The 21,516-nt window shown below is 42.8% G+C and overlaps 1 protein-coding gene across 1 annotated transcript in view; it reads right to left on the reverse strand.

The window, feature by feature from the left end:
• Positions 1-14,867, reverse strand: part of GAS2L3 (growth arrest specific 2 like 3) — a 54,669-nt gene extending 39,802 nt beyond the window's left edge. The window contains exons 1-3 of the mRNA XM_030214653.1: positions 14,793-14,867; positions 12,004-12,151; positions 338-384 (exon numbers count right to left, since the gene is read on the reverse strand). Coding sequence (XP_030070513.1) covers positions 338-355 — 18 coding nt within the window. The 5' untranslated portion in view covers positions 356-384; positions 12,004-12,151; positions 14,793-14,867. The remainder of the gene's footprint in view (positions 1-337; positions 385-12,003; positions 12,152-14,792) is intronic.
• Positions 14,868-21,516: the final 6,649 nt, after the last annotated feature.

Below are 21,516 nucleotides of genomic sequence, written 5' to 3' on the forward strand. Positions count from 1 at the left end.
GATGCTTAAGGGATGCCAACTAGCCTGATTTTCAGGATTCCAAAGAATGTGTGTGGTATATAGCTGCATACTATGGCAGCAATGCATGCAAACCTCATGCATATTTATTGTGAAATTCCTGAAAGTCAAATCAATTTTCAAGATTTGACTGACAACATCCTGTGAGAACAGCCATAGGAATCCAGAACTTCTTGGCACTATTTTAAGCACCAGATAAGTATTGGGGCTTGAATAGCTAAAAGATTCCAAATCGTTAAGTTGGAATGAGGCCAAAAAGACTATGCAGGTCATATGAACCATGATATTAGGCATAACTGTGACTTTTACAATAGAGTACCTGAACAGCATGCTGCATAGTGAACTGAAGTCAAATCAACTTCTTTCCTGAAAAAAAAAATTACATATTTTTATATGATGAACACACCAACATAAGCAACAAATAGTCACTACTGAAAAGAGAAGATCTTTCCTGAGATGGCTTTTTCCAAAGGTTGAGCGATGGAGTGGGCGGGGAGAGATGCTGCACAGAGGTCGTTTACTGCATATGGATGAATGAAGGGGAGAGAGCATAATTGGTACACACAGGACACACACTACACTCTCACTCACACATACCTCACTCCTAACATTTCCCTTAAAAACATAATTGCCATTAGAGGACAACCTTGCTAGCGACTGTTTCATTTCTTTCAGAAACAGGCATTTTTTAATAGTATTCTATAAACACCTAAATTTAGGTGTAGTTTATAGAATACGTCCAACACCTGTTTTCTGCAACAATATTTACTCAGAGCTATTTACGCCAATAAAAAGCTGGTGTAAAATGCCCACGCTTAACTTACGCGGGGAATGGGCATATTCTATAACTGTTCATAAATTCAAGGAACACCCATGAGCTGCCCATGGACACACCCCTTTTTCAGATCCACATCTTAGTATTTATATACATCACTTTACAGAACATGCTTAGACAGTTGTGCACATAAATTCTAATTAAAGCCAATTAGTGTCAATAATTGGCTGATAAGTGGCAATTATTGGCGATAATTGGCTTAAGCCAATTAAGTTGCATGCGCAAATCCAGAACATGACCAGATTTGCACGCACAATTTAAGTCGCACTATTTAGAATTTGGGGGAACACGTTGTACCCCCCAAATTCCTGTGTTTCCAACTAAACTATACTTTTATTTAGCAAGGTTCTATTTAACTTAGACCAGGTGGTTCAAAGTCAAACAAACACCATTACTACTCAATCCTTCCAAGGAACTATTCAAATTTGTCTGATGTGACATTTAAACCTGATCTCTCTACTTCAAGGACAACAGATCCCAATAGTTCCTCTTCATGTTTAAGGCTCCATGGAACAACTCATTACAAAATAATCAAGGAGAACTATTGTTCTGCCCATGTTTGCAAACTTGTACTTTCAGCATGTTTATTAGGGTGTCTGTCACTGCCTGAGGGTCCTAATAATCTGTGCTTTCACAGGTCAGCCCCTGCAGGAGACCCTTTCCCTCCAGTCACTGGAATCCTGGTAAATTCTTGCTTTGGTGCTCTTAGTGACATGCATTGTGCCCCAGTCTCAGGCTCTGAGTCCAAGGCCCCCTTTTCCTTGTTGGTCTGCTTACTCCTTCCACCTGCAAGGAACAAGTCTCCATTTTGGTTCAGAGCATTATAGTACTTCTCTGCCTTCCATCCTCCCTTGGAAGCAAACTTTTACTACACACTCACTTTTAATTTCGACCTCATTTCCCCTATTTGTTCAACTTCTCACTTCCTCAGTCTATGGCAGAGGTGGAGTAATGAGGAACACAAATCAGCCCGTTCTTTAGACATTCCATAGCCACCTCTTTGCCATATTGTCAGCCTATCAGCAATTGCGAATATTCAGTTCAAGACTCTCCTGCCCTGGCAGAAGGACCGAGTCCACCTACTGCATGCAGTAGAGCAATTTTGAAAGGAATTTCCAGGTGTTTACTAGCAAATACAGCTCCTTTCAAAATTTATCCCCCCCCCCCCCCCCCACAAAGGTGTGAGGGGAAACATATGTATGCTGTCCAGTGTGCATACTCCACCTCCCACCCACACAAATAAAGCAAAGAGCCAGATCTATCCCGACAAAGTAAACACAGATCTCAAAATATTACTGCATTAAAAGTCCATCTTACCAAAATATCAGATTAAGGATGCCAAGGAAACGCTTTTGACCAGAAAACTAATTATATATATATATATATATATATATATAGATCTATATACACACATACATATATATATATATATACTAGTAAAAAAGGCCCGTTTCTGTTTGTAAGGAAACGGGCGCTAGCAATGGTTTGTTTTTTTTTTTTTTTTTTGGTATCTGTAGAGTTGTTAGTAAAGTGTGTGTGTTTGAGTGTGTGTCACAGTGAGACACAGAGAGTGGAAAAGAGTGTGTGTGTGTGTGTGTGTGTGTGTGTGTGTGTGTGTGTGACACAGAGCTACAGTGTGCCAGAGTATGTGTCTGCGTGTGTGCATGACCCCCTCATTCTGTCAGATGTGCAGTTACCCCCACCTTTTGTGTTTGACGTTCTGGGACCACAGGGGCGAGAAGTGAGTCTGAGTGTGAGTGTGTGTGTGTGTGTGTGTGTGTGAGTGTGTCTGTCTCTGTGTGTGTGTGTATTTGTGTGTGTGCATGACCCCTTCCTTCTGTCCGTGTTGCAGGGTCGTCCCCTCCCCCCCATGTGTTTGTATTTTCAGTAACTTTTCCTTGTTTTAATCCTGCGATTGTGCTCTTTTGTCCATGCCCTCCATCCATACATGTGTAACATTTGTCCTCTCCCGTTTCCCTCTCATTCTGTTCTCTCCCCCCTCTCCATGTGTTTTTGTCTGTCTCCCCTTGAAGTTCCAGGCCCCTCTCTTTTCCTCCCCCCCTCCCTGCATGTGAGAGAGAACATGTGTGTGTGTCAGACAGAGAGTGTGTGTGTTTGAGAGTGTGTGTCACACAAAGAGTGAAAGACTGTGTGTTGTGTGTGTGTGTATGACCCCTTCCTTCTGTCTGAGGTGCAGGGTAGTTCCCCCCCCCCCTGGTTTTTCAGTTCCTTTTCTTTTTTTTTTTTAATCTCCTGATTGTGCTCTTTTTTTTTCCTGCCCTTTCTCTCCCATAAGTGTACCTGCTGTTAGGAAAGTTGGTCCGTCTGCTAGGCTTCAAGCAGCTTGCCTTCTAGTCGACCCCTGCTGATACACTGGAGGCTGTGTCTTCACCTTTGTTTTTGTTTTGTTAGTGCGGGTCCAGAGGGCTGTTCAGCTTCCTGCTGCTTGCTGAGGTGCCCGGAGCCTGTGTGTTCACTTTTTTTTTTTTTTTTGGTTAGTGCAGGACTGGAGGGCGATTCAGCTTCCTGCAACTTGCAGTGTGGTCGAGGGCCCCTGCTGAGTTGCCCGGAGGCTCTCTCTTCACCCTTTTGGGTTTTTTTTTTTTTTTTGTTACTGTGGGTCTGGTGCCTTTTTTTTTCTTTTTTTTTTTGCACGTGCCAGCAGCCAGTTCCTGCGTTCAGCTGTGTTTGTTGACGTCATTGAGTTCGATGCTGCCTAGTAGACCACCTGCTGAGGGAGCCACGGTCCCAAGCATTAGAACGTTGGAGGTGAGTTTTATTATATAGGATATACATACACACACACATATTCAAATACAATCTTTTATAACAGATTGGCAACCATATGAATACCACAACTTCTCAACATATGAACTTTAAAATACGGAAAGATCATAATATTAAAAAAAAAAAAAAAAAAAAAAAGTCAAATGTACGATTCTGGTACTATTTTTCAAACTATATCAAATTAAGCAGAACACTAATAAGATGACAATTTTTCTTTTATTTATAATCTGTGTGTACACATGTCAAACTCCAAGAAAAGGTACCAAGTCTTAGAAATTGAATTTATTTATTTATTTTAGTACATTTCTACCCCACATTTATCCACATGAGCAGGCGCAATGTGGCTACACCGTCTACCAAAACGTTGAGTTCATGAAGATTCATATGCAGCAAACCTCATCTTTCTATCATACACCAGAGATACTGGAATTTTAGTAAGAGCATATTTTAGGTTAAAATAGCCCACCAATACGGTTTTAGGACTCATTTCTAAATGAAGCAGCTATGAAGACTTGGTACCTTTTCTCGGACTGTAACACATCTAGTATAGCTTGCAACTATAACAGGCTTACCTTAAACACTTGATATTATAATGTAATCTTCAGATACGATACAATCCCTTCTTTTCTTATATCAATTTGTTTGCGTTCCCATTACATCTCACATAAGCACAAAGCCCTTTTCCCTTCTCTGGCGGCAGAGGTTGGGGTGCACATTTCTAGGTGGTCAGCGCCCAAGCTTTGCTCTTGTGAAACATGACTATTCTGACTTATATTTCAGGAAAATCCACTCCCTCTAAATCCACTAGTGGGAAGTACAAGGAGCCCTTTGTGCCAGGAGGCGGCCAAACAGACTTGTAGTAAGAAGCTACACTGAACTATTCAGGAAAGAAAAAACGGGCAAAAAGGTCCAGTAGACAAGTTGCTCTCATTGTAACCAGCAGTCTGACATAATTAAACAAGCTTTAGCAACAGCAGCTGCCAACTGAAGGACAAAAGGAGGTCTGATTTCCAAGGAGCGAACAAACTACTGACAATACAAAATATTCACAAAGTGGCTATTACAAGAATGTTTAGCCTCTGTGTCTTGGAGGAATATGTGACATTTCTGTTTTGCTGAAGAAATAATGAACTTTTCACAAAAGATTTTAAAAAATCAATTCTACAATAGCAGCTTCAAATCTTGCTCTTTCACGTCACACAAGTTTCCAATTTGATTAAAAAAAAAGAGAACTTTGTGGCAGAGAGATACTTTTGAAGGAATCTAGGAAAGTGCTCTAGAAACTTAAGTGGCCAGTGCCAAAAAAGAGCTGTCAGAAATAATTGAACATTATTGTCACAAAACGCCTAGCCATCCACCTGGGGTTACCCCACAACCACTTCGAGGGTCTATCCCCAGCACAGCTCAGGTCCTCCTGCACCTGCCGCTTCTGCTCTACACTAGCACCCTCCTCCCACCGACTGGGTCACAACTGCCTCTGGGTGAGTCTCCTGCTACCAAATTATCCCCAGTGATTTCTAGGTTATTGGAGGCTATACTCCCAGTGGCCCCACAGATCCCCGAAAGCACTCACAGACCCAACACACAAATCACCAGGATTCTTTATCAGTCTAGACAGAGAGGCAGTAAACTAAAGATTGTTTGCCGTCTTTAAAAATTGAACAGTGGAACAAAATAGTGCAATTAGCAAACAATAACAGGTAATTGAAATACAGATCAATTATAACACCAACTAAACATTTGCTTACTTCCTAGAAAGTACCTGGGAAGATCAGGATATATAACTGTTCATAGAGCCTCAGCAAAGAGATGTCTCTCTTTTCTCCCAGGCTAAGACTGGAGGCAAAACCAGCACACTTTAAAGGAAATGAGCTCCTGGACCAATCAGAGCACAGTCAACAAAAGTATACCACTGCTTGCTTCCAGCTTGTGTTATAGAAAAAGAACATTCAGTTCCCTGTAACAGCTTTACAGCAAAGAAACACCACCTACTGGCCAAATAGGAGAAAAAAACTCAACTGGACATATTTAAAGAAGGAAAGTATCCAATACATTTTACAGGCTTAAAATGCACTGTTTCTTCACAGTTATCCTATAACCTCAATATAAAACATAACTTTCATAGAGCTAGGGGAGAAAAACCTTCAACTGCTTATGTTCCTCCCAAGCTCACCTGGCTACAAAAGTACTAATGCAAGTAAGGTTCCCCTCCATTTATTTCAAGTACATCTCAATTCCTGAAACCCAAAACCCAAAGTGTGCACCATTTACATTTCCAACCACATTTCGACTGGATGTAGTAAATGCATCTTTGCCTCAATATACATGTATACTGGCTTATTTATGACATCCTCAGAAGGGTCATATCCACACAGTGCAGTATCTTAAAATATGCAATGACTCAGTTAAAGCTCAAAGAAACTGTCATTATCCTTATCAAGAAAAAAAAAAATTTAAAAAAAAAACCCCAACAACTTGATAGTCCCCTTCTGAACATTCCCCTCTCATTTGAAGATCCTGAAAAAAAAAAAAAAAAAAAAAACGAACCCTAGAATCTCAGCATTGCCCATCTCATTCTCTGTCCACCTTTATTTTGTTCTAATACTTAAGACATGATGAACACAATTGAAATGCTATAACACACTACTGCGGTGCCTGATCAATATGCACAAAAACAAAAAAAGGACCCTTGCTTCACTAAACTGCAATTTCGAGCAACATGAGGTGAACAAGTCACTTAAGGCTTCTTTCACAAGGCTGCGCTAGCAATGCCAGCACGGCAGATGTAACAGAGCCAATGCAATTGCTAAAGGCTTTGCCGCATTTGATGCGTCAGAATCACTAGTGCAGCTTTGTAAAGGAGCCCTTTAACCTTCTATTGCCCCTGTACAAAAAGGTTATATTGAGAGTACAGCAGGAACAAAGACATTACCTGTATATAATAGAGCTGTTGATTCACCACATCAATTAAGGCAATTAACACATTAAAAAGTAACACAAACATTTTAATCATGTCAACATTTGTGCCTGCCCCAGTTTTGTTTTTTTTGTTTTTTTTTTTTTTTTAAGTTACATTTGTACCCCGCGCTTTCCCCACTCATGGCAGGCTCAATGCGGCTTACATGGGGCAATGGAGGGTTAAGTGACTTGCCCAGAGTCACAAGGAGCTGCCTGTGCCTGAAGTGGGAATCAAACTCAGTTCCTCAGTTCCCCAGGACCAAAGTCCACCACCCTAACCACCAGGCCACTCCTCCACTGTTGCTACTATTTGAGATTCTACATGGAATGTTGCTATTCCACTAGCAACGTTCCATGTAGAAGTTGGCCCTTGCAGATCACCAATGTGGCCGCGCAGACTTCTACATGGAATGTTGCTAGTGGAATAGCAACATTCCATGTAGAATCTCCAATAGTAGCAACATTCCATGTAGAATCTCCAATAGTATCTATTTTATTTTTGTTACATTTGTACCCCGCGCTTTCCCACTCATGGCAGGCTCAATGCGGCTTACATGGGGCAATGGAGGGTTAAGTGACTTGACCAGAGTCACAAGGAGCTGCCTGTGCCTGAAGTGGGAATCGAACTCAGGTCCTCAGTTCCCCAGGACCAGAGTCCACCACCCTAACCACTAGACCACTCCTCCACTCCATTCTTTGGCAGCGATTGCTTTGAATAATGAGAACACAGTGCACAAGGTTACCTGCCAATCTATTTCCTTCATGTTCACTGTGGATCTCCTGAAAACCCAGCTGGATGTGGGGTCCCCACCACTTCCCCGTTAAGGTGAGTGGGAGTCCTCTATCTACAATTTTGCCAATGGGGAGATGCTGGTTCCACTATCACATTTTCAATAGTGAGGGACAGGAAAGTTCTGCAGGACTCCAGGTAACTTACCTGGCCCTAGCAAATGAAAACACAATATTGAAGCAAACCCACCCACCCCCTCTAACAGCAATGCAGTTCGAGGAATCCCATACAGCTTAGATAGAATAGTGGTCCACACAACAGGTTTGAGAATATCTAACGAGTTCTTCCGATACTCAACAATTGTGTAGTGCATAATTCCTAAGGGTGCAGTATTTGGCTAGGAATCAGTCGATACCAGAGACCTGTGTGGCCAGAATAGAATGGGTGGCATCAGCTGCACAGGTAAAAAGAGGCAAGGTTGAGAATTCTCTTTCCATCAGTCCTTCCCACTATTCCAGAACCTGTGGATACTTGTGTCCATCAACCAGCAGGTGGACATAGAGAACTGAAAACTGAGCCGAGACATCTCTTGGCATCCAGTCCAGCTCCTCAGTATTTATGCAGACAAGCAATAAAGGAGAAACTCAGAACAACACAACAACCTTAAACACTTGTTAACACTAACCAGACAAGCAAACATGTGTTGACCTCATCTCTGGACACCTTGTAGAGATCAAGAGATATGCAGGAAGCACCAAGAAAGGTAGAAATCAATATTTGACCAGTTACTTTGTCAAATTCCTGGGCGACAACCATCAATGCACATTGTGTCTGGCAACCAGCATCCACGGAAGATGAAGGCCATACATTTGTGACACCAGAGACCAGCTGCTGAGAAGAGCTTCCTGTAATGGCCGCGTGAATCCTTGCCCGTGGCACTATTTCCATTACCGTCATTTACCCTAGTCCCTGCATATAGTCTCAGACCCTGGGCCTGCCTTGACTGAGGAAAAGACAAATGTGTTTAACCAGCTTCGACTGCCTGCTCTTCATGAGGAAGATCCTTCTCCCTTGCTATGTCAAATAGAACACCCAGATACTCCAGCATTTGCGAAGGAGATAGTCTGCTCTTCTCGAAATTGATCATCCAACCAAAACAACTGCAGAAGGTGGGCAACTTGGTCCATCGCCGCCACACTGTCCGAATAAGACGACACATAAATGAGCCAGTTGACGAAATATGGGTGAACTCCGATTCCCTGGGACCAAAGGATGGCTTCCACCACCATAATCCTGGTGAACATTCTTGGAGCCATGGGACGACCAAAGCCCTGCAAAACATAGAAACCTGCTGCAACCATATGGGTATATGAGTGTATGCCTCCTTGAGTTCGAGGGACATGAGAAAGTCTCCTACTTAAATAGAGGCTATGACTGCTCTTAGTGTCTCCATGCCAAAGCGGGACACTTGGAGTTAGCGGTTTAGACCGTTGAAATCTACGGCTGGATGAAAAGTGCCTTCCTTCTTTCTCCTTGGGAACCAGAACAATAGCCTGGAGTGCCATCAAGGAATCTACAGTGGCCTGAAGCTGGATAGCCTTGGTTCCCTTTCGACAAGGAGACTGCAAGAAAAGAGGAACGACTGGATGGGAGAACTCCAACTTGTAACCGTCTGTACGAACATCCAGAGCCCATGTCTGACATGATTTTGGCCCACTCCTCCTGAAACACTTGAAGACATCCTCCTAATGGAGAGTGGACCAGCCTCACATCATTGCAAAGTTCTGGAGGCACTGGGCACTCTAGCTGATAGAGAAGGACACATGAAAGGAAGATTGTCATACCTGAAAGCTGGACTTCTGACCATATTGCTGACAACCAGGCCGGTCATCTGCTGTCAAAATTGAGATTGAGAACCCCTTGAAGATGATGACTAGAGGCTTTCTGCTTATCCTCTGGGAACTGCTGTGGCTTAGTTTCCCCCAGTTCTTTCACCAAGTTACTGAGATCTTCTACAAATAGCCACTTACCCTGAAAAGGCAGTTTAACTAGACATGACCAATGGTGCATCCGCTACCCAATACCACAACCAGAGTTGCCAATGTGCCATGACAGGCAAAGACATACTGTGGGCCATAACGTGTCATAAACAGCATCCACAAAGTAGGCCACAACCTCACTTTCAGCTGGGTATTATGGCACACATCTTGTGTTGCAGACTACTGATGCCACTTCAAGCATGCTCTTGCCATGAATAAGCTGCACAATGTCACTTTGAAGGCCCAAAGAGGCCACTTCAAAGGCTTGTTTGGTGAGTCTTCTAGCTTCCTATGCTGTAACCTATTAGAGCAATGCCCCCTTCCACCAGAAAAGTGGTCTTCTTAGTCACTGCCATAACCAAGGCGCCCACCCTGGGAAGTTGTAATTTATCTTTCTCCTCCAAAACTAAACAGGTAGAGGCAAGCCATGACTTCCCATCCCAGCCCTGTGTCCAGTGACACCCATACTGCTGTAACCAGGTTCTGGATGTTTGGATGCATTGTGAAGGCCTTAGAAGGACCTCTTAAGCCCCCTAAATGATTGGCAAAGAGGGAACTCCTGACACTGAAGCAGAAAGCTCTTCAATGGAAAGCACCACAAGTGCCTCAGAAATAAAAGTACTGAGCTCCTCTTTATGAAACGACCCAAGTACTTTCAGATCATCTCCCTCCTCTAATGGTCTATTTAGAGGAGCCATCGTTGAAGGAACCAAGGCAACATCAGATAAGGAGAGAGGAGAGATTATGCTATCTGCCCACTCCTGGAGGTCTAAACAAGATCTCTTAGGCGCTGGAGAGGCAGCGGGTGAGAAACTGAAGCACCTTGCAACAACTGACATGCTCTGTCCCACACTTTCAAGCAAAGGTTGTGCTGGAAAAGGAGAGCTCCACAGGGGAAAAAAAAAAAAAGGGTGGGAAGACGTAAATTCACGGGACACCAGAGAAAGGGATCTGAAGACCTCCAGATATGACTCCACAGACTCAAGCCACTCGCAAAGCTCAAATGGGGACCAGTTGACCAACTGGACCAGGAGCAAATCACTCAGAACCAGAGGCCGAAAAGAGTATCCCTTTACCTACTGGAGATAGATGCCAAGAAAAATGTCTCAACACAGTTTTCAGTTCTCTATCTCCACCTGCTGGTTGATGGACAACTAGCCACAGGTTCTGGAAGCTATGTAATGGAAATGCATTCTTGGCTATATATAGCCAGAAGACCCCTAATGTCCAGTGCTGGTTATACAGGTAAGAAGATGCTTTACAAATCATACCTGGAGAAGGGAGAGCAAGACAAACTGCGCCCAAAGGAAAGAGGAATAGAGCTAGTGCAGAATGGAGAAAAAAATCTGAGCAACCTCATGGGTTGAATTTGGGCAGAAAGTGAGCTGAAACTAGGTTGATGGGGGAAGAGCTTGTAGAGGTGAGTTCTAAGCTGGGTGGAGAGGCCAATCTTATGGATCATTTTTAAAGCACTCCTGGGAGAACTGAAGAATTTTAAAAGATTTTATTGTACAAGTTCTATATCGCAGCTTAATTATCCAAAGACAGATGTGGTCATTTTATATATGCTTTTTCACATTTACATGCCAGTGTACATATATAAAATGTACATACCTACTTTTATGGTGACTAGGGTATAGGTGTGTTTGGGGGTGGATTTTTTCTGAGCAGGTATAAATGTCAGTGACTTCATTTTAGCCATGATTTCAACAGTTTCTGTAGGGCAATTTAACAAAGATATACAGTAAAACCTCTGTTTTCGTTGACGTCGGTTATCGTCATTTTTAATTTTCGTCGGGTTTTTTTTTTCAAAAAATTTGTCTCAGTTTTCATCGGTTGCCTCGGATTTCGTTGGCGTGCATACTGTACTTGTGCTCTGAAGACAGGGAAAACCCTTCTCTTTTTCTCGCCTAACCTCTACTTCTGTAGCACACAACAGTACAACGCTTCCTGCCTTTACATCTCTCCCCCTGTGGATGAACTTGCCTTCCTCTGCACAAACTTCAGCCTCTCAGATCAATCAACTCTCGACAGCTTCTCTGCACTGCTCAGGCTGGAAACGGAGCGAGGCGATCTGGGACTCATCTGGTCTCTTACAGCCACCGCTCGTGCGACTTGTTGCTTTCTTGGGGGTGGGGGGGGAAGAGGGGTTATCTTCAGATCCACACGGCTCCCTCTCAATCAAGACCTGGAAGGAGGCCAGGGTAAGATCCTTGGTTGGAGAAAGCAGTTAGGGTAGGAGCTGGTTGCTGGTATGAGACGTCCAAAGTGAAAGGTGAAAAAGAAAACCCTATAAAACACTTTTCAAAATTATTGCCTCAGTTTTCGTTGGTTTTGGATTTCGCCGATTGTTTTCGGACGGATTACCAACGAAAACCGAGGTATCACTATATATAGACTGACCTCCCAATCTAACCAACCTCTTATAAAATTACTCTTACAAAGAGGAATTTCCCATTCTGTTGTACAAAATTTCCCTGGAACATTGTGATATATTGTTGTTGTTAAGTTAAACTGATATATTTAGCAATGTAGACAATACTTTATTTACAGTTTTTGGTTACAATGAAAAGAAAAAAAATGGAGTTCTCAACTGGTAAGCAAGATTACACAATGCAGAATAAAATTTGTCTTACCACAGTTTGGATCTTGATTTAACTCATTGCTGCTCCATTAAGTCTATGGGTCCAGTAACGGAACAATCTCAAGAATAAGAGTAGCCATCACTCAGAACACCAATACTCCAGAGGACCTTCAGCAGCTACCTTGGAATTCTGGTTACTTCTAAAAAAAAATTAAAAACTCATTTTTGTTACTTACTTCCTCATTTCTTTAGCTGTTTTATCATATTTTAACTTTTACTTTTTTTGCTCTCTCAGTAGTGGCTGCAGATACCTTCAAATCAAAATTTTCTGTTGAGTATTTTGGTATTTTTACAGACCTTGTAGGCCTCTTCTCCAAATGACATCTCAGGAATGTTCAAATTCATTTACTACCATTTTTTTTTGTTCATTTAAAGTTATCACAACTCACAGCCTACACGGTTGATTATTTTGCATATCAACTTGAACTCCTTTTCATGTGTATTCTTAATCCACACACTTTTTTTTCCACCATTGATTCAGTCAGATGAACTAATACAGCCTTAAGATCATAGCACTCCCTAATAGATGTCACACGTCATGATATGTTTATGTTTATTAAAACACTTGATTTCCCACTATTACTGCACACAGGCCATAGCAGCTAACAAAATAATTATAAAATTTGAAAAGCAACACCAGGTAACAAAAGACAGACTAGTCATACCATAAGACAAAGGAAAACAAACCATAATCCATACCCTGACCATTGAAACAGTTCAGTACCATCAAAGCTCAAGGACATTTTGCAGAGGTCCAAAAAGCCAATGCAAAGTAATGAGTTTTCAAAAGGGCCTTTTAATTTGGGGAAGGCCAGTTCAGACCTGAGGTGAGGTGGTAAATTACTCCAAAGAAAGGACAACAAGAAAAAAAAATGGAGAACTGCGAGCAGACTCAGTGGGCTAATTTATAAGAACGTAAGTGTTGCCATACTGGGACAGACCATCAAGCCCAGTATGGCAACAGTATCCTGTTTCCAACAGTGGCCAATCCAGGTCACAGGTACCAGGCAAGATCCCAGAACAGTAACACAGACATTATGCTGCTTACCCTAGAAATAAGACATGGATTTTCCCAAGTCCATCTTCATGGTTTATGGACTTTAGTAAATTATCCAAATTTTTAAAACCCTGCTAAGCTAACTGCTTTTACCACAATCTCTGGCACGAATTTGAGTTTCGATATTGACATCTTCAAGCTACCTCTTGACTGGGAGAGGGGAGTGTGGTAGACAAAACTGTTTTCCTAGTAACACCCATTTTAATGTGTGCAGAAGAACAAAAAGAGCCCAACTGCACCGAGGTGTCTGATGAGCAGAGCTTTTTTTGAGGGGGTACTGAGTACCAGCACCTTTTCCATTGTCTGCTAAAATTGACCCATGGTTCCCAAGTTTTAATGAAAGAGCTCAGGCTCTACACACCAATTCTGCCTTGTCATAGATTCTGTGACTGGTTGCAGGGGGTCTGGCTATTGTGGGGTGGGTCCCTCAGTGATCACCCCCACTCCTTAAGGGTGGACTAGCATTTGAGTACCGGCATCTTTTTTGCTAGAAAAACCCACTGCTGAGGAGAGTAAATGGCACCTTTTTCACTATGAAAAAGATTCATTGTAATAAGTCTGGCACAAGGAGGATAGTACAGCAAAGCCAAGCTGGGCTAAAATTTCAGATCACCTACTACATCACTTCTGGGCAAGCACTATTGGTTCACTTTCTAGCTTCTGAAAAGCACTAGGGCACAGCCATAGCAAAAGATGATCTGTCTTACTCATAGTCACAGTTTTACTGAATGTGTGATATAGTTAGGTGTTTAGGTATCTCCAAGTTTCTCACTGCCAAAGCACAGCGCTATTGAACATCACAGCATTAAGCTACTAAGAATTCTCAAGAGGTGACACTGGCACAACAAATAGCAATTACATAAATGAAGCTTTAATAAAGTCGAATGTGACATAGCAGATTCAAGTGAAACTAAAGCAGTATGCTGCTCCAAACCAGCAACAGTTCATACAAAGAAGACTGATACATGTGTAAGTTCGAAGTCAGCACAACCAGGTTTTGAAGAAAAAGCCTAGAGCAGAGGGCACTGACCTGACAAAAGGTGCAACAGAAATGCTGACGTTTTGTGCAATCTACTAATTCTGCTAATGTATAAACAGCAGAAGTTCACTTATTCCAGTTTTATACGGCTTGGGTTTTTCTTGATGCTTCATCACACTTCAATTCTATTTTCCAGTCACTCCTGATTTGACAGGCTTTATACAACAAAATAGGCTAATGAGTTTGCATGGCCAGTTTCCATTTTAACATGCATTTGAAATATGCTTTCCATTTTGTAAGCTCCTGTTTCAAACTAGTAAGTTGGCAAGTGTGACTTTTACCCTTCATCGGGTTCCAAGTATACATATTTGAAGAAAAAAGTTATAAAGTAACGCATAACAATATTTGTAGTCTAGAAGCCTGTTGTACGCTCAGTGTAAAAACTGAAATCTGACTCCTTTACACAAATACAAGCAACCTAAAACCCAAGGTTAGGGCGGAGTCAACACTGTAACCACACACCATACAGTGTCGCGTGTGGCCGCGGCGTAGCTGATGGAGGTCATTTCCTCACGAACTGCTTTTCAACCACACGTTTCTGGCATTTTCTCAAAAGGAAAAAACACCAAAGTATATCAGTCGCCCCAACCAAAGCACTCTTTCCTCCCAAGAAAAAATACACAGCAACAACCGTGGTGCTCTCACACGGATAAACATACATCCCCGGAGAATTACAGATACTCACACAACAGAGCAACTTTGTTACCCCTGATCTGTTTATTCAGCTGCAGAAAATCCATTCAACAGCACCCCAGATCAGTACATTTCAGAAGGGGCGCCGCCAGCCCTCATCCAGCTTTTCATTGGTCCCCGCAGGCAGCTCTGTTCGAAAACACCAATCAGGCATCGGGAGGTGGAGCTCTTCTCCTAGAATAGGCCTGACTAATCTTTTGAGCCTGACCAATCTCTCGCTGCACAAGAGGATGGGCGGAGTCAGCGTCTCGCTCGCACTCTCCAGTCCCAACCTCAACACAAGCCACTTTTGCTGAGTCAGTAGTGGGTGTGGCAGCGCAGGGACATTTGTCCGGTGCACTTTTTGAAGTTATCGGTTTTTCTTACAGTTGTCAACATGTCTGTCGCTTATTCTAGGTCAATCAAACAGGGATCTGGTCCCGTCATAGACGTGGGAAGGAGCTGAACAGCCGCTCACTTGCTCGTTCCAAAATGCTTTTGCTGCTGTCCTAAGGTGTAACTTGGGTCAAGGGACAATGTTGTGGTACGCATTGGAGCCGACTCTGTGGGTGCTTGAGCACCCCCAATATTGAGAAAATTCCTTGTATGTGTCCAGGGAGGGGTTATTTTTATTGGGCTTAGCACCCCCAATAATTTTGAAAAGTTGGCTCTTATGGACTGGTACGAGCTGACGTCATAGGAGCCAGCTGTGTTGGTGCTTGAGGAGGAGCAGCACCCCTAATATTGAACAAACTCCTTGGCTGTGGCCAGGGTCAGGGAGAGGTAATTTTTATTGGATTCAACACTCCCGATGATTTCGAAAAGGCTCTTATGACTGAAGCTGTTTAGAAAGCTGAATAAGGGAAAGAGAGAGAACCAAAATTTGACCAGCAAGAGAGGCTGGACAAGTTGCAGTCATATCAGGAGGAGGCAGAACAGGGGTGAAGTAGACGGCATGAGAATAGGGTGTGACCTAGCGCAGTAGAAATGGAGATTGTTGCTTTTCCAGCACATAAATACTAGACATCTCATTTGCTGCTAATATTACAGGTCAGAACTGGCATAACCAGCATTAATTTTTTGAAGAACCTAAGTGTAATACCCCAAGACAAGCCTAGTAGCGCTCTAGAAATGTTAAGTAGTAGTAGTAGTAGTGATGAACTTATCCAGAGGCCCTGGGGGGAGGGAGATCCCTGCCAGTGCAGAGGTGGCAGATGGTGAAAACTTTTCCAGTCCAAAAAGTAGCCCAATATGAATATTAATACAGTCAATATGAATATTGATATTGTAATCAGCAGCAACATCAGCATAACCACCATCAATCATAATTGGCAGCCGCAACATAATCTTCAGCATAATATTATTATTAATATTTTCAAACTATCATCTTTTTTTCTTTTTATAAAAAGCAGACTTTAACATTAATTTGTGTAAGCATTTAACAGTCCACAACAAGTAAAGTCAGAAACGACACAGTTTATATCTAATTGTGCAACCACCCTTGGGATTCACCTTTGGGTTTAAAAAGCAAAATGATATGCATGTAAGGACTGGATAAACGAATTAAAACAAAGTTCAAAGCAAATGCCCTTAATATGTAATACTTGGCAGCAATAATGGAATGTTCACATAGCAAGCAGCCTGAAGCAACAGATTTTTTTTCCACTGACCGTAAGGAGGAAGCCCTTCCCTCATTATTCAATCTCTCTCTCTCTCTCTCTCTCTCTCTCTCTCTAAAATAGTAATTAAAAAGGCAAGTGCAGTTTTGTAATATACCACAGTGATGATGATAAAGGGCTACCAAAACAGACATCATGTTATGAGAATCAGGTGCTTCACATTCAGTCTTACTATTTATAACTACAATTTTTAAAACACATTAATTAGGTTGAAACCTGAGAGCATTTAACATTTTTTTTAATTGTACTTACAAATAGTAAGTCTGATTGTTAAATACCTGATTCTCATAACATGATGTCTGTTTTGGTGGCCCTTTACTAGGTGAAAACATTTCTGCAGAAATACAGGGAGTCCCTATAACCAGCCTCTCCAAATGGCACAATGATTTACAATTTAAGAACTAATTACTATTTTTGACTCACATAGGTTGGTTATTCCCAACCCGAGGCATATTAATTATGAGATTACCAGAAGCTCCGCATTTTCTTACTTGGCTTCCTCACTCTGGAACTGTCTACCGGGCAAAAGGTTTAAAGCTCTCTTGAAAACCTATTATTTTCAGCAAGCCTTTGATTATTTTTCTCCTCATCTTTCTGTCACATTCAGTGCTTGTCACACAGCTTTAAGGCTCACTGTATGTATGATTTGCAAGCTTGGTCTTGTATGACTGGTCTTACACTGTCCGATCTGAAAATGGAGTTCTTTTGTATTTTAATTTTTGTTTTATTTAACTTTTACAATTTTATTGTAAACCGCTTAGCTCCTTTCCTGGTATTGGGCGGTAATTTGTTTTGTGTCCCCTGCTGGAGGAAAGGTATATTCCCACTCACCTGGGCTGATCTAGCATGACAGTCGCGTGACCACAGACCCTGAAGCAGGACCCGAAACTCTGGCCACAGTTGGCCGTGGATAGCATCAGACTGTATGACTGCAAAGATAAGTTTAAAGAGCTTGAACATTTCATTTAACTCCAATTAAGAGTGATTAAGGTTCAGCATAAAGTGAATAAATTTTGAAATACTAGAGGTTTTTATGCCGATGCGAGTGAGTACTCCATAAGTGTATGACAGTGTAACTGCGAAGTTCAGTTACTTCATGATACGTGAGGCTTTTCCTTCAGTCTATAAAAGATTACAATACACTGTTGATAGAAGGAAGGATTCTAGTATTTGATTAGCTTGCACAGTATAAGTATCCTCAGTGGCGATCCTTGGTCGGCTGCCACCCTGGCGGATCGCCACTGCGTACCCCCCCCCAGGTGCAGTGGCGTCCATCTCCCCTCCCCCCCCCCCCCCCCCCCCCGCCGCAGCTGCACGGCTGTCGGTTCCGCAGGTTCCCTGTTCCCTCTGACCCAGAACAGGAAGTAACCTGTTCCGGGCCAGAGGGAGCAGGGAACCAGCGGAGCTGACAGCTGCGTGGCTGCTTTCTGCACCCCTCCAGCGGTGTGCACCCTGGGCAGAGAGCCCCCACCACCCCGCCCTCAGTACGCTACTGAGAATCCTTCATTTTGCTCCATTTATGATTGAGCGGTAATAAACATAAACACTAACGAACATTAGCACTAAATGCCACATGGCCCATAGGGATAAAATAGGATTTTCAGAAGGCGTTTGACAAAGTGCCTCATGAAAGACTCCAAAGGAAACTGGAGAGTCATGGGATCGGAGGCAGTGTATTATTATGGATTAAGAGCTGGTTAAAAGATAGGAAGCAGAGAGTAGGGTTGAATGGTCATTATTCTCGATGGAGAAGGGTAGTTAGTGGGGTCCCTCAGGGGTCTGTGCTGGGACCGCTGCTTTTTAACATATTTATAAATGACCTCGAGATGGGAGTAACTAGTGAGGTAATTAAATTTGCAGATGACACAAAGTTATCCAGGGTCGTCTCGTCGCGGGAGGAGTGTGAAAGATTACAAGAGGACCTTGTGAGACTGGGGGATTGGGCGTCCAAATGGCAGATGAAGTTCAACGTTGACAAGTGCAAAGTGATGCACGTGGGAAAGAGGAAGCCGAATTACAGCTATGTCATGCAAGGTTCCACTTTAAGAGTTACGGACCCAGAAAGGGATCTGGGAGTCATCGTGGATAGGACGTTGAAATCTTCCGCTCAATGTGCTGCGGCAGCTAAGAAGGCGAACAGAATGTTGAGTATTATTAGAAAAGGGATGGAAAACAAGCATGAGGATGTTATAATGCCGTTATATCGCTCCATGGTGCACCTGGAGTATTGTGTTCATTTCTGGTCGCCTCATCTCAAAAAAGATATAAAGGAATTGGAGAAGGTGCAGAAAAGGGCGACGAAAATGATAAAAGGGATGGGACGACTACCTTATGAGGAGAGGTTAAGAAGGCTAGGACTCTTTAGCCTGGAGAAAAGGTGGCTGAGGGGTGATATGATAGAGGTGTACAAAATAATGAGTGGGGTAGAGCAGACAGATGTGAAGCGTTTGTTTACGCTTTCTAACAATAATAGAACCAGGGGGCACAAGATGAAATTAGAATGTGGTACAACAAATTGGAGAAAGTTTTTCTTTACTCAGCGTGTGGTTAGACTCTGGAACTCATTACCGGAGAAGGTAGTGACGGCAGCTGGCCTTGCTGAGTTTAAAAGGGGTCTGGACAGATTCCTGAAGGAAAAGTCCATTGGTCGTTATTAAATTTGGGGGTTTTGCCAGGTTCTTGGGGCCTGGATTGGCCGCTGTCAGAGACGGAGTGCTGGGCTTGATGGACCTTTGGTCTTTTCCCAGCGTGGCAGTGCTTATGTACACTAAGCTTTAGTAAAAGGGCCCCTTTGTCAGATAAACTGTAGTTTGTGAGTTCCCATCTGTATGACAGATGATTCACTTTGCACAGAAAGCAATAGTGCTTACCTGTAAGGAGTGCTGTCTGAAGACAGAGGAATTGTTATTCACATGTGCCTTCACTCTTTCTCCTCCCTTTTGGGGCTGAGCTTTCTTAGCTCTAGAACTAAACTGTGCCATTCCGCAAGAACCACAGTGCACGCCCAGAAAGATTTACAAGAAATTCCTAGAAAACTCTGGAAAAGTCTGAATCTTTGAGAGACGACGGTGTCATCCATCTACAAACACCTGTTACAGATTTTGCTGTATTGTTTTTTTCATTTACAAATTTACAAACAATAATTTGTAAAGATGTAAACTGACAATCCCCAGTGAAAGGCATGTATAAGAATGACCTGATTGCCCTAATTGGATTCCATTTTATAAATGTACAGAGAAAGAATTGCTCTGATAATCACTTAGCACCTTCTGTTATACAGTTAGCCCAGGTTTACTTAGCACTTCCTCAAGTGACAATGGGGCTCATTTTGAAAGAGAAAAACATCTAAAAAGTGGCATAAAGCAGCATTTGTACGGTTTTCTCACAAAAATGTCCAAATCAGTATTTTTGAAACCTATTGTCAGCGACGTTTTTCTATGCTGTTCTTCTGCATTGCATCCAAATCTCAAGGAGGCGTGTCAGGGGCATGTTAAGGGTGAGATGTGGGTGTTTTAAGACTAAGACATTTTGAGCTACACCGGTTTTTAGAATGAATAAGGCAGAAAAAGGTGCCCTAAATGACCAGATGATCACTGGAGGGAATCAGGGGTGACCCCCCACCCCCAGTGGTCACTGACCCCCTCCCACCTCCAAAAATGTGAATAAAAATATGGCTTACCATAGGAGTGGCCTAGTGGTTAGGGTGGTGGACTTTGGTCCTGAGGAACTGAGTTCGATTCCCACTTCAGGCACAGGCAGCTCCTTGTGACTCTGGGCAAGTCACTTAACCCTCCATTGCCCCATGTAAGCCGCATTGAGCCTGCCATGAGTGGGAAAGCGCAGGGTACAAATGTAACAAAAATAAAATAGATACTATTGGAGATTCTACATGGAATGTTGCTACTATTGGAGATTCTACATGGAATGTTAATGTTGCTATTCCACTAGCAACATTTCATGTAGAAGCCTGCCCTTGCAGCCACGCAGGCTTCTGTTTCTGTGAGTCTGACGTCCTGCACGTATGTGCAGGACGTCAGACTCACAGAAACAGAAGCCTGCGCGGCTGCAAGGGCAGGCTTCTACATGGAATGTTGCTAGTGGAGGAGTGGCCTAGTGGTTAGGGTGGTGGACTTTGGTGGTGGACTTTGGTCCTGGGGAACTGAGGAACTGAGTTTGATTCCCACTTCAGGCACAGGCAGCTCCTTGTGACTCTGGGCAAGTCACTTAACCCTCCATTGCCCCATGTAAGCCGCATTGAGCCTGCCATGAGTGGGAAAGCGCGGGGTACAAATGTAACAAAAAAAATAAAATATAACAGCCTCAGATGTTAAAGTCAGGTCTATTAGAGCAGCATGCAGGTCCCTGGAGTAGTGCAGTGGTTGGTGCAGTGCACTATGGAGTGGGGGAGTCAGGTCTCTATCTCCCTATATCTGCCACACTTGTGGTGGAAACTGTGGCCGCTCCCCAAGACACCAAAACCCTAGTGTACCCACATATAGGTGCCCCCTTCACCCATAAGGGCTATCGTAGTGATGTACAGTGTGGGGGGGGGGGAGGTAGTAGGCTTTGGAGGGCTCAGGGGACAAGATAAGGGAGCAAAGGTGAGATGTGTACCTGGGAGCATTTATTTATTTATTTATTTATTTATTTATTAAACTTTTAACATTAATTCCAAAGCGAACTTTGTCGAGCAATCTGCCACAATTTACAAAGAAACAAAAATTCAGGGGAAATCCCTCATCTGCAATAATATTTATAGGCTATAGTCCACAATGTGTGGTATGTATTCCATGCTAACTGCAGTATGCTATCCATGCCCATACACTGACCTTGATGTCTTTTGGGAATAATTGTTCAGAACTCTATGTTAACTTCTCACATAGTTTACCAGTTCTTAATGAGCATTCAGTTGCAGAATTGTGGGCAGTATGGCATAGTTTGCAGAAACTCTCCCTTGAGAGAAAGCTGAGGAGCTCCATCAGCTGGTAATCAAAGAGCAGGCATGTGGAAAGTACATGATCCAGACAACCTATGATGCTTTCAGTGACCAGGGCCTCT

This window comes from Microcaecilia unicolor, chromosome 9, assembly GCF_901765095.1.
Source record: "Microcaecilia unicolor chromosome 9, aMicUni1.1, whole genome shotgun sequence".
Taxonomy (NCBI): Eukaryota; Metazoa; Chordata; class Amphibia; order Gymnophiona; family Siphonopidae; genus Microcaecilia; species Microcaecilia unicolor.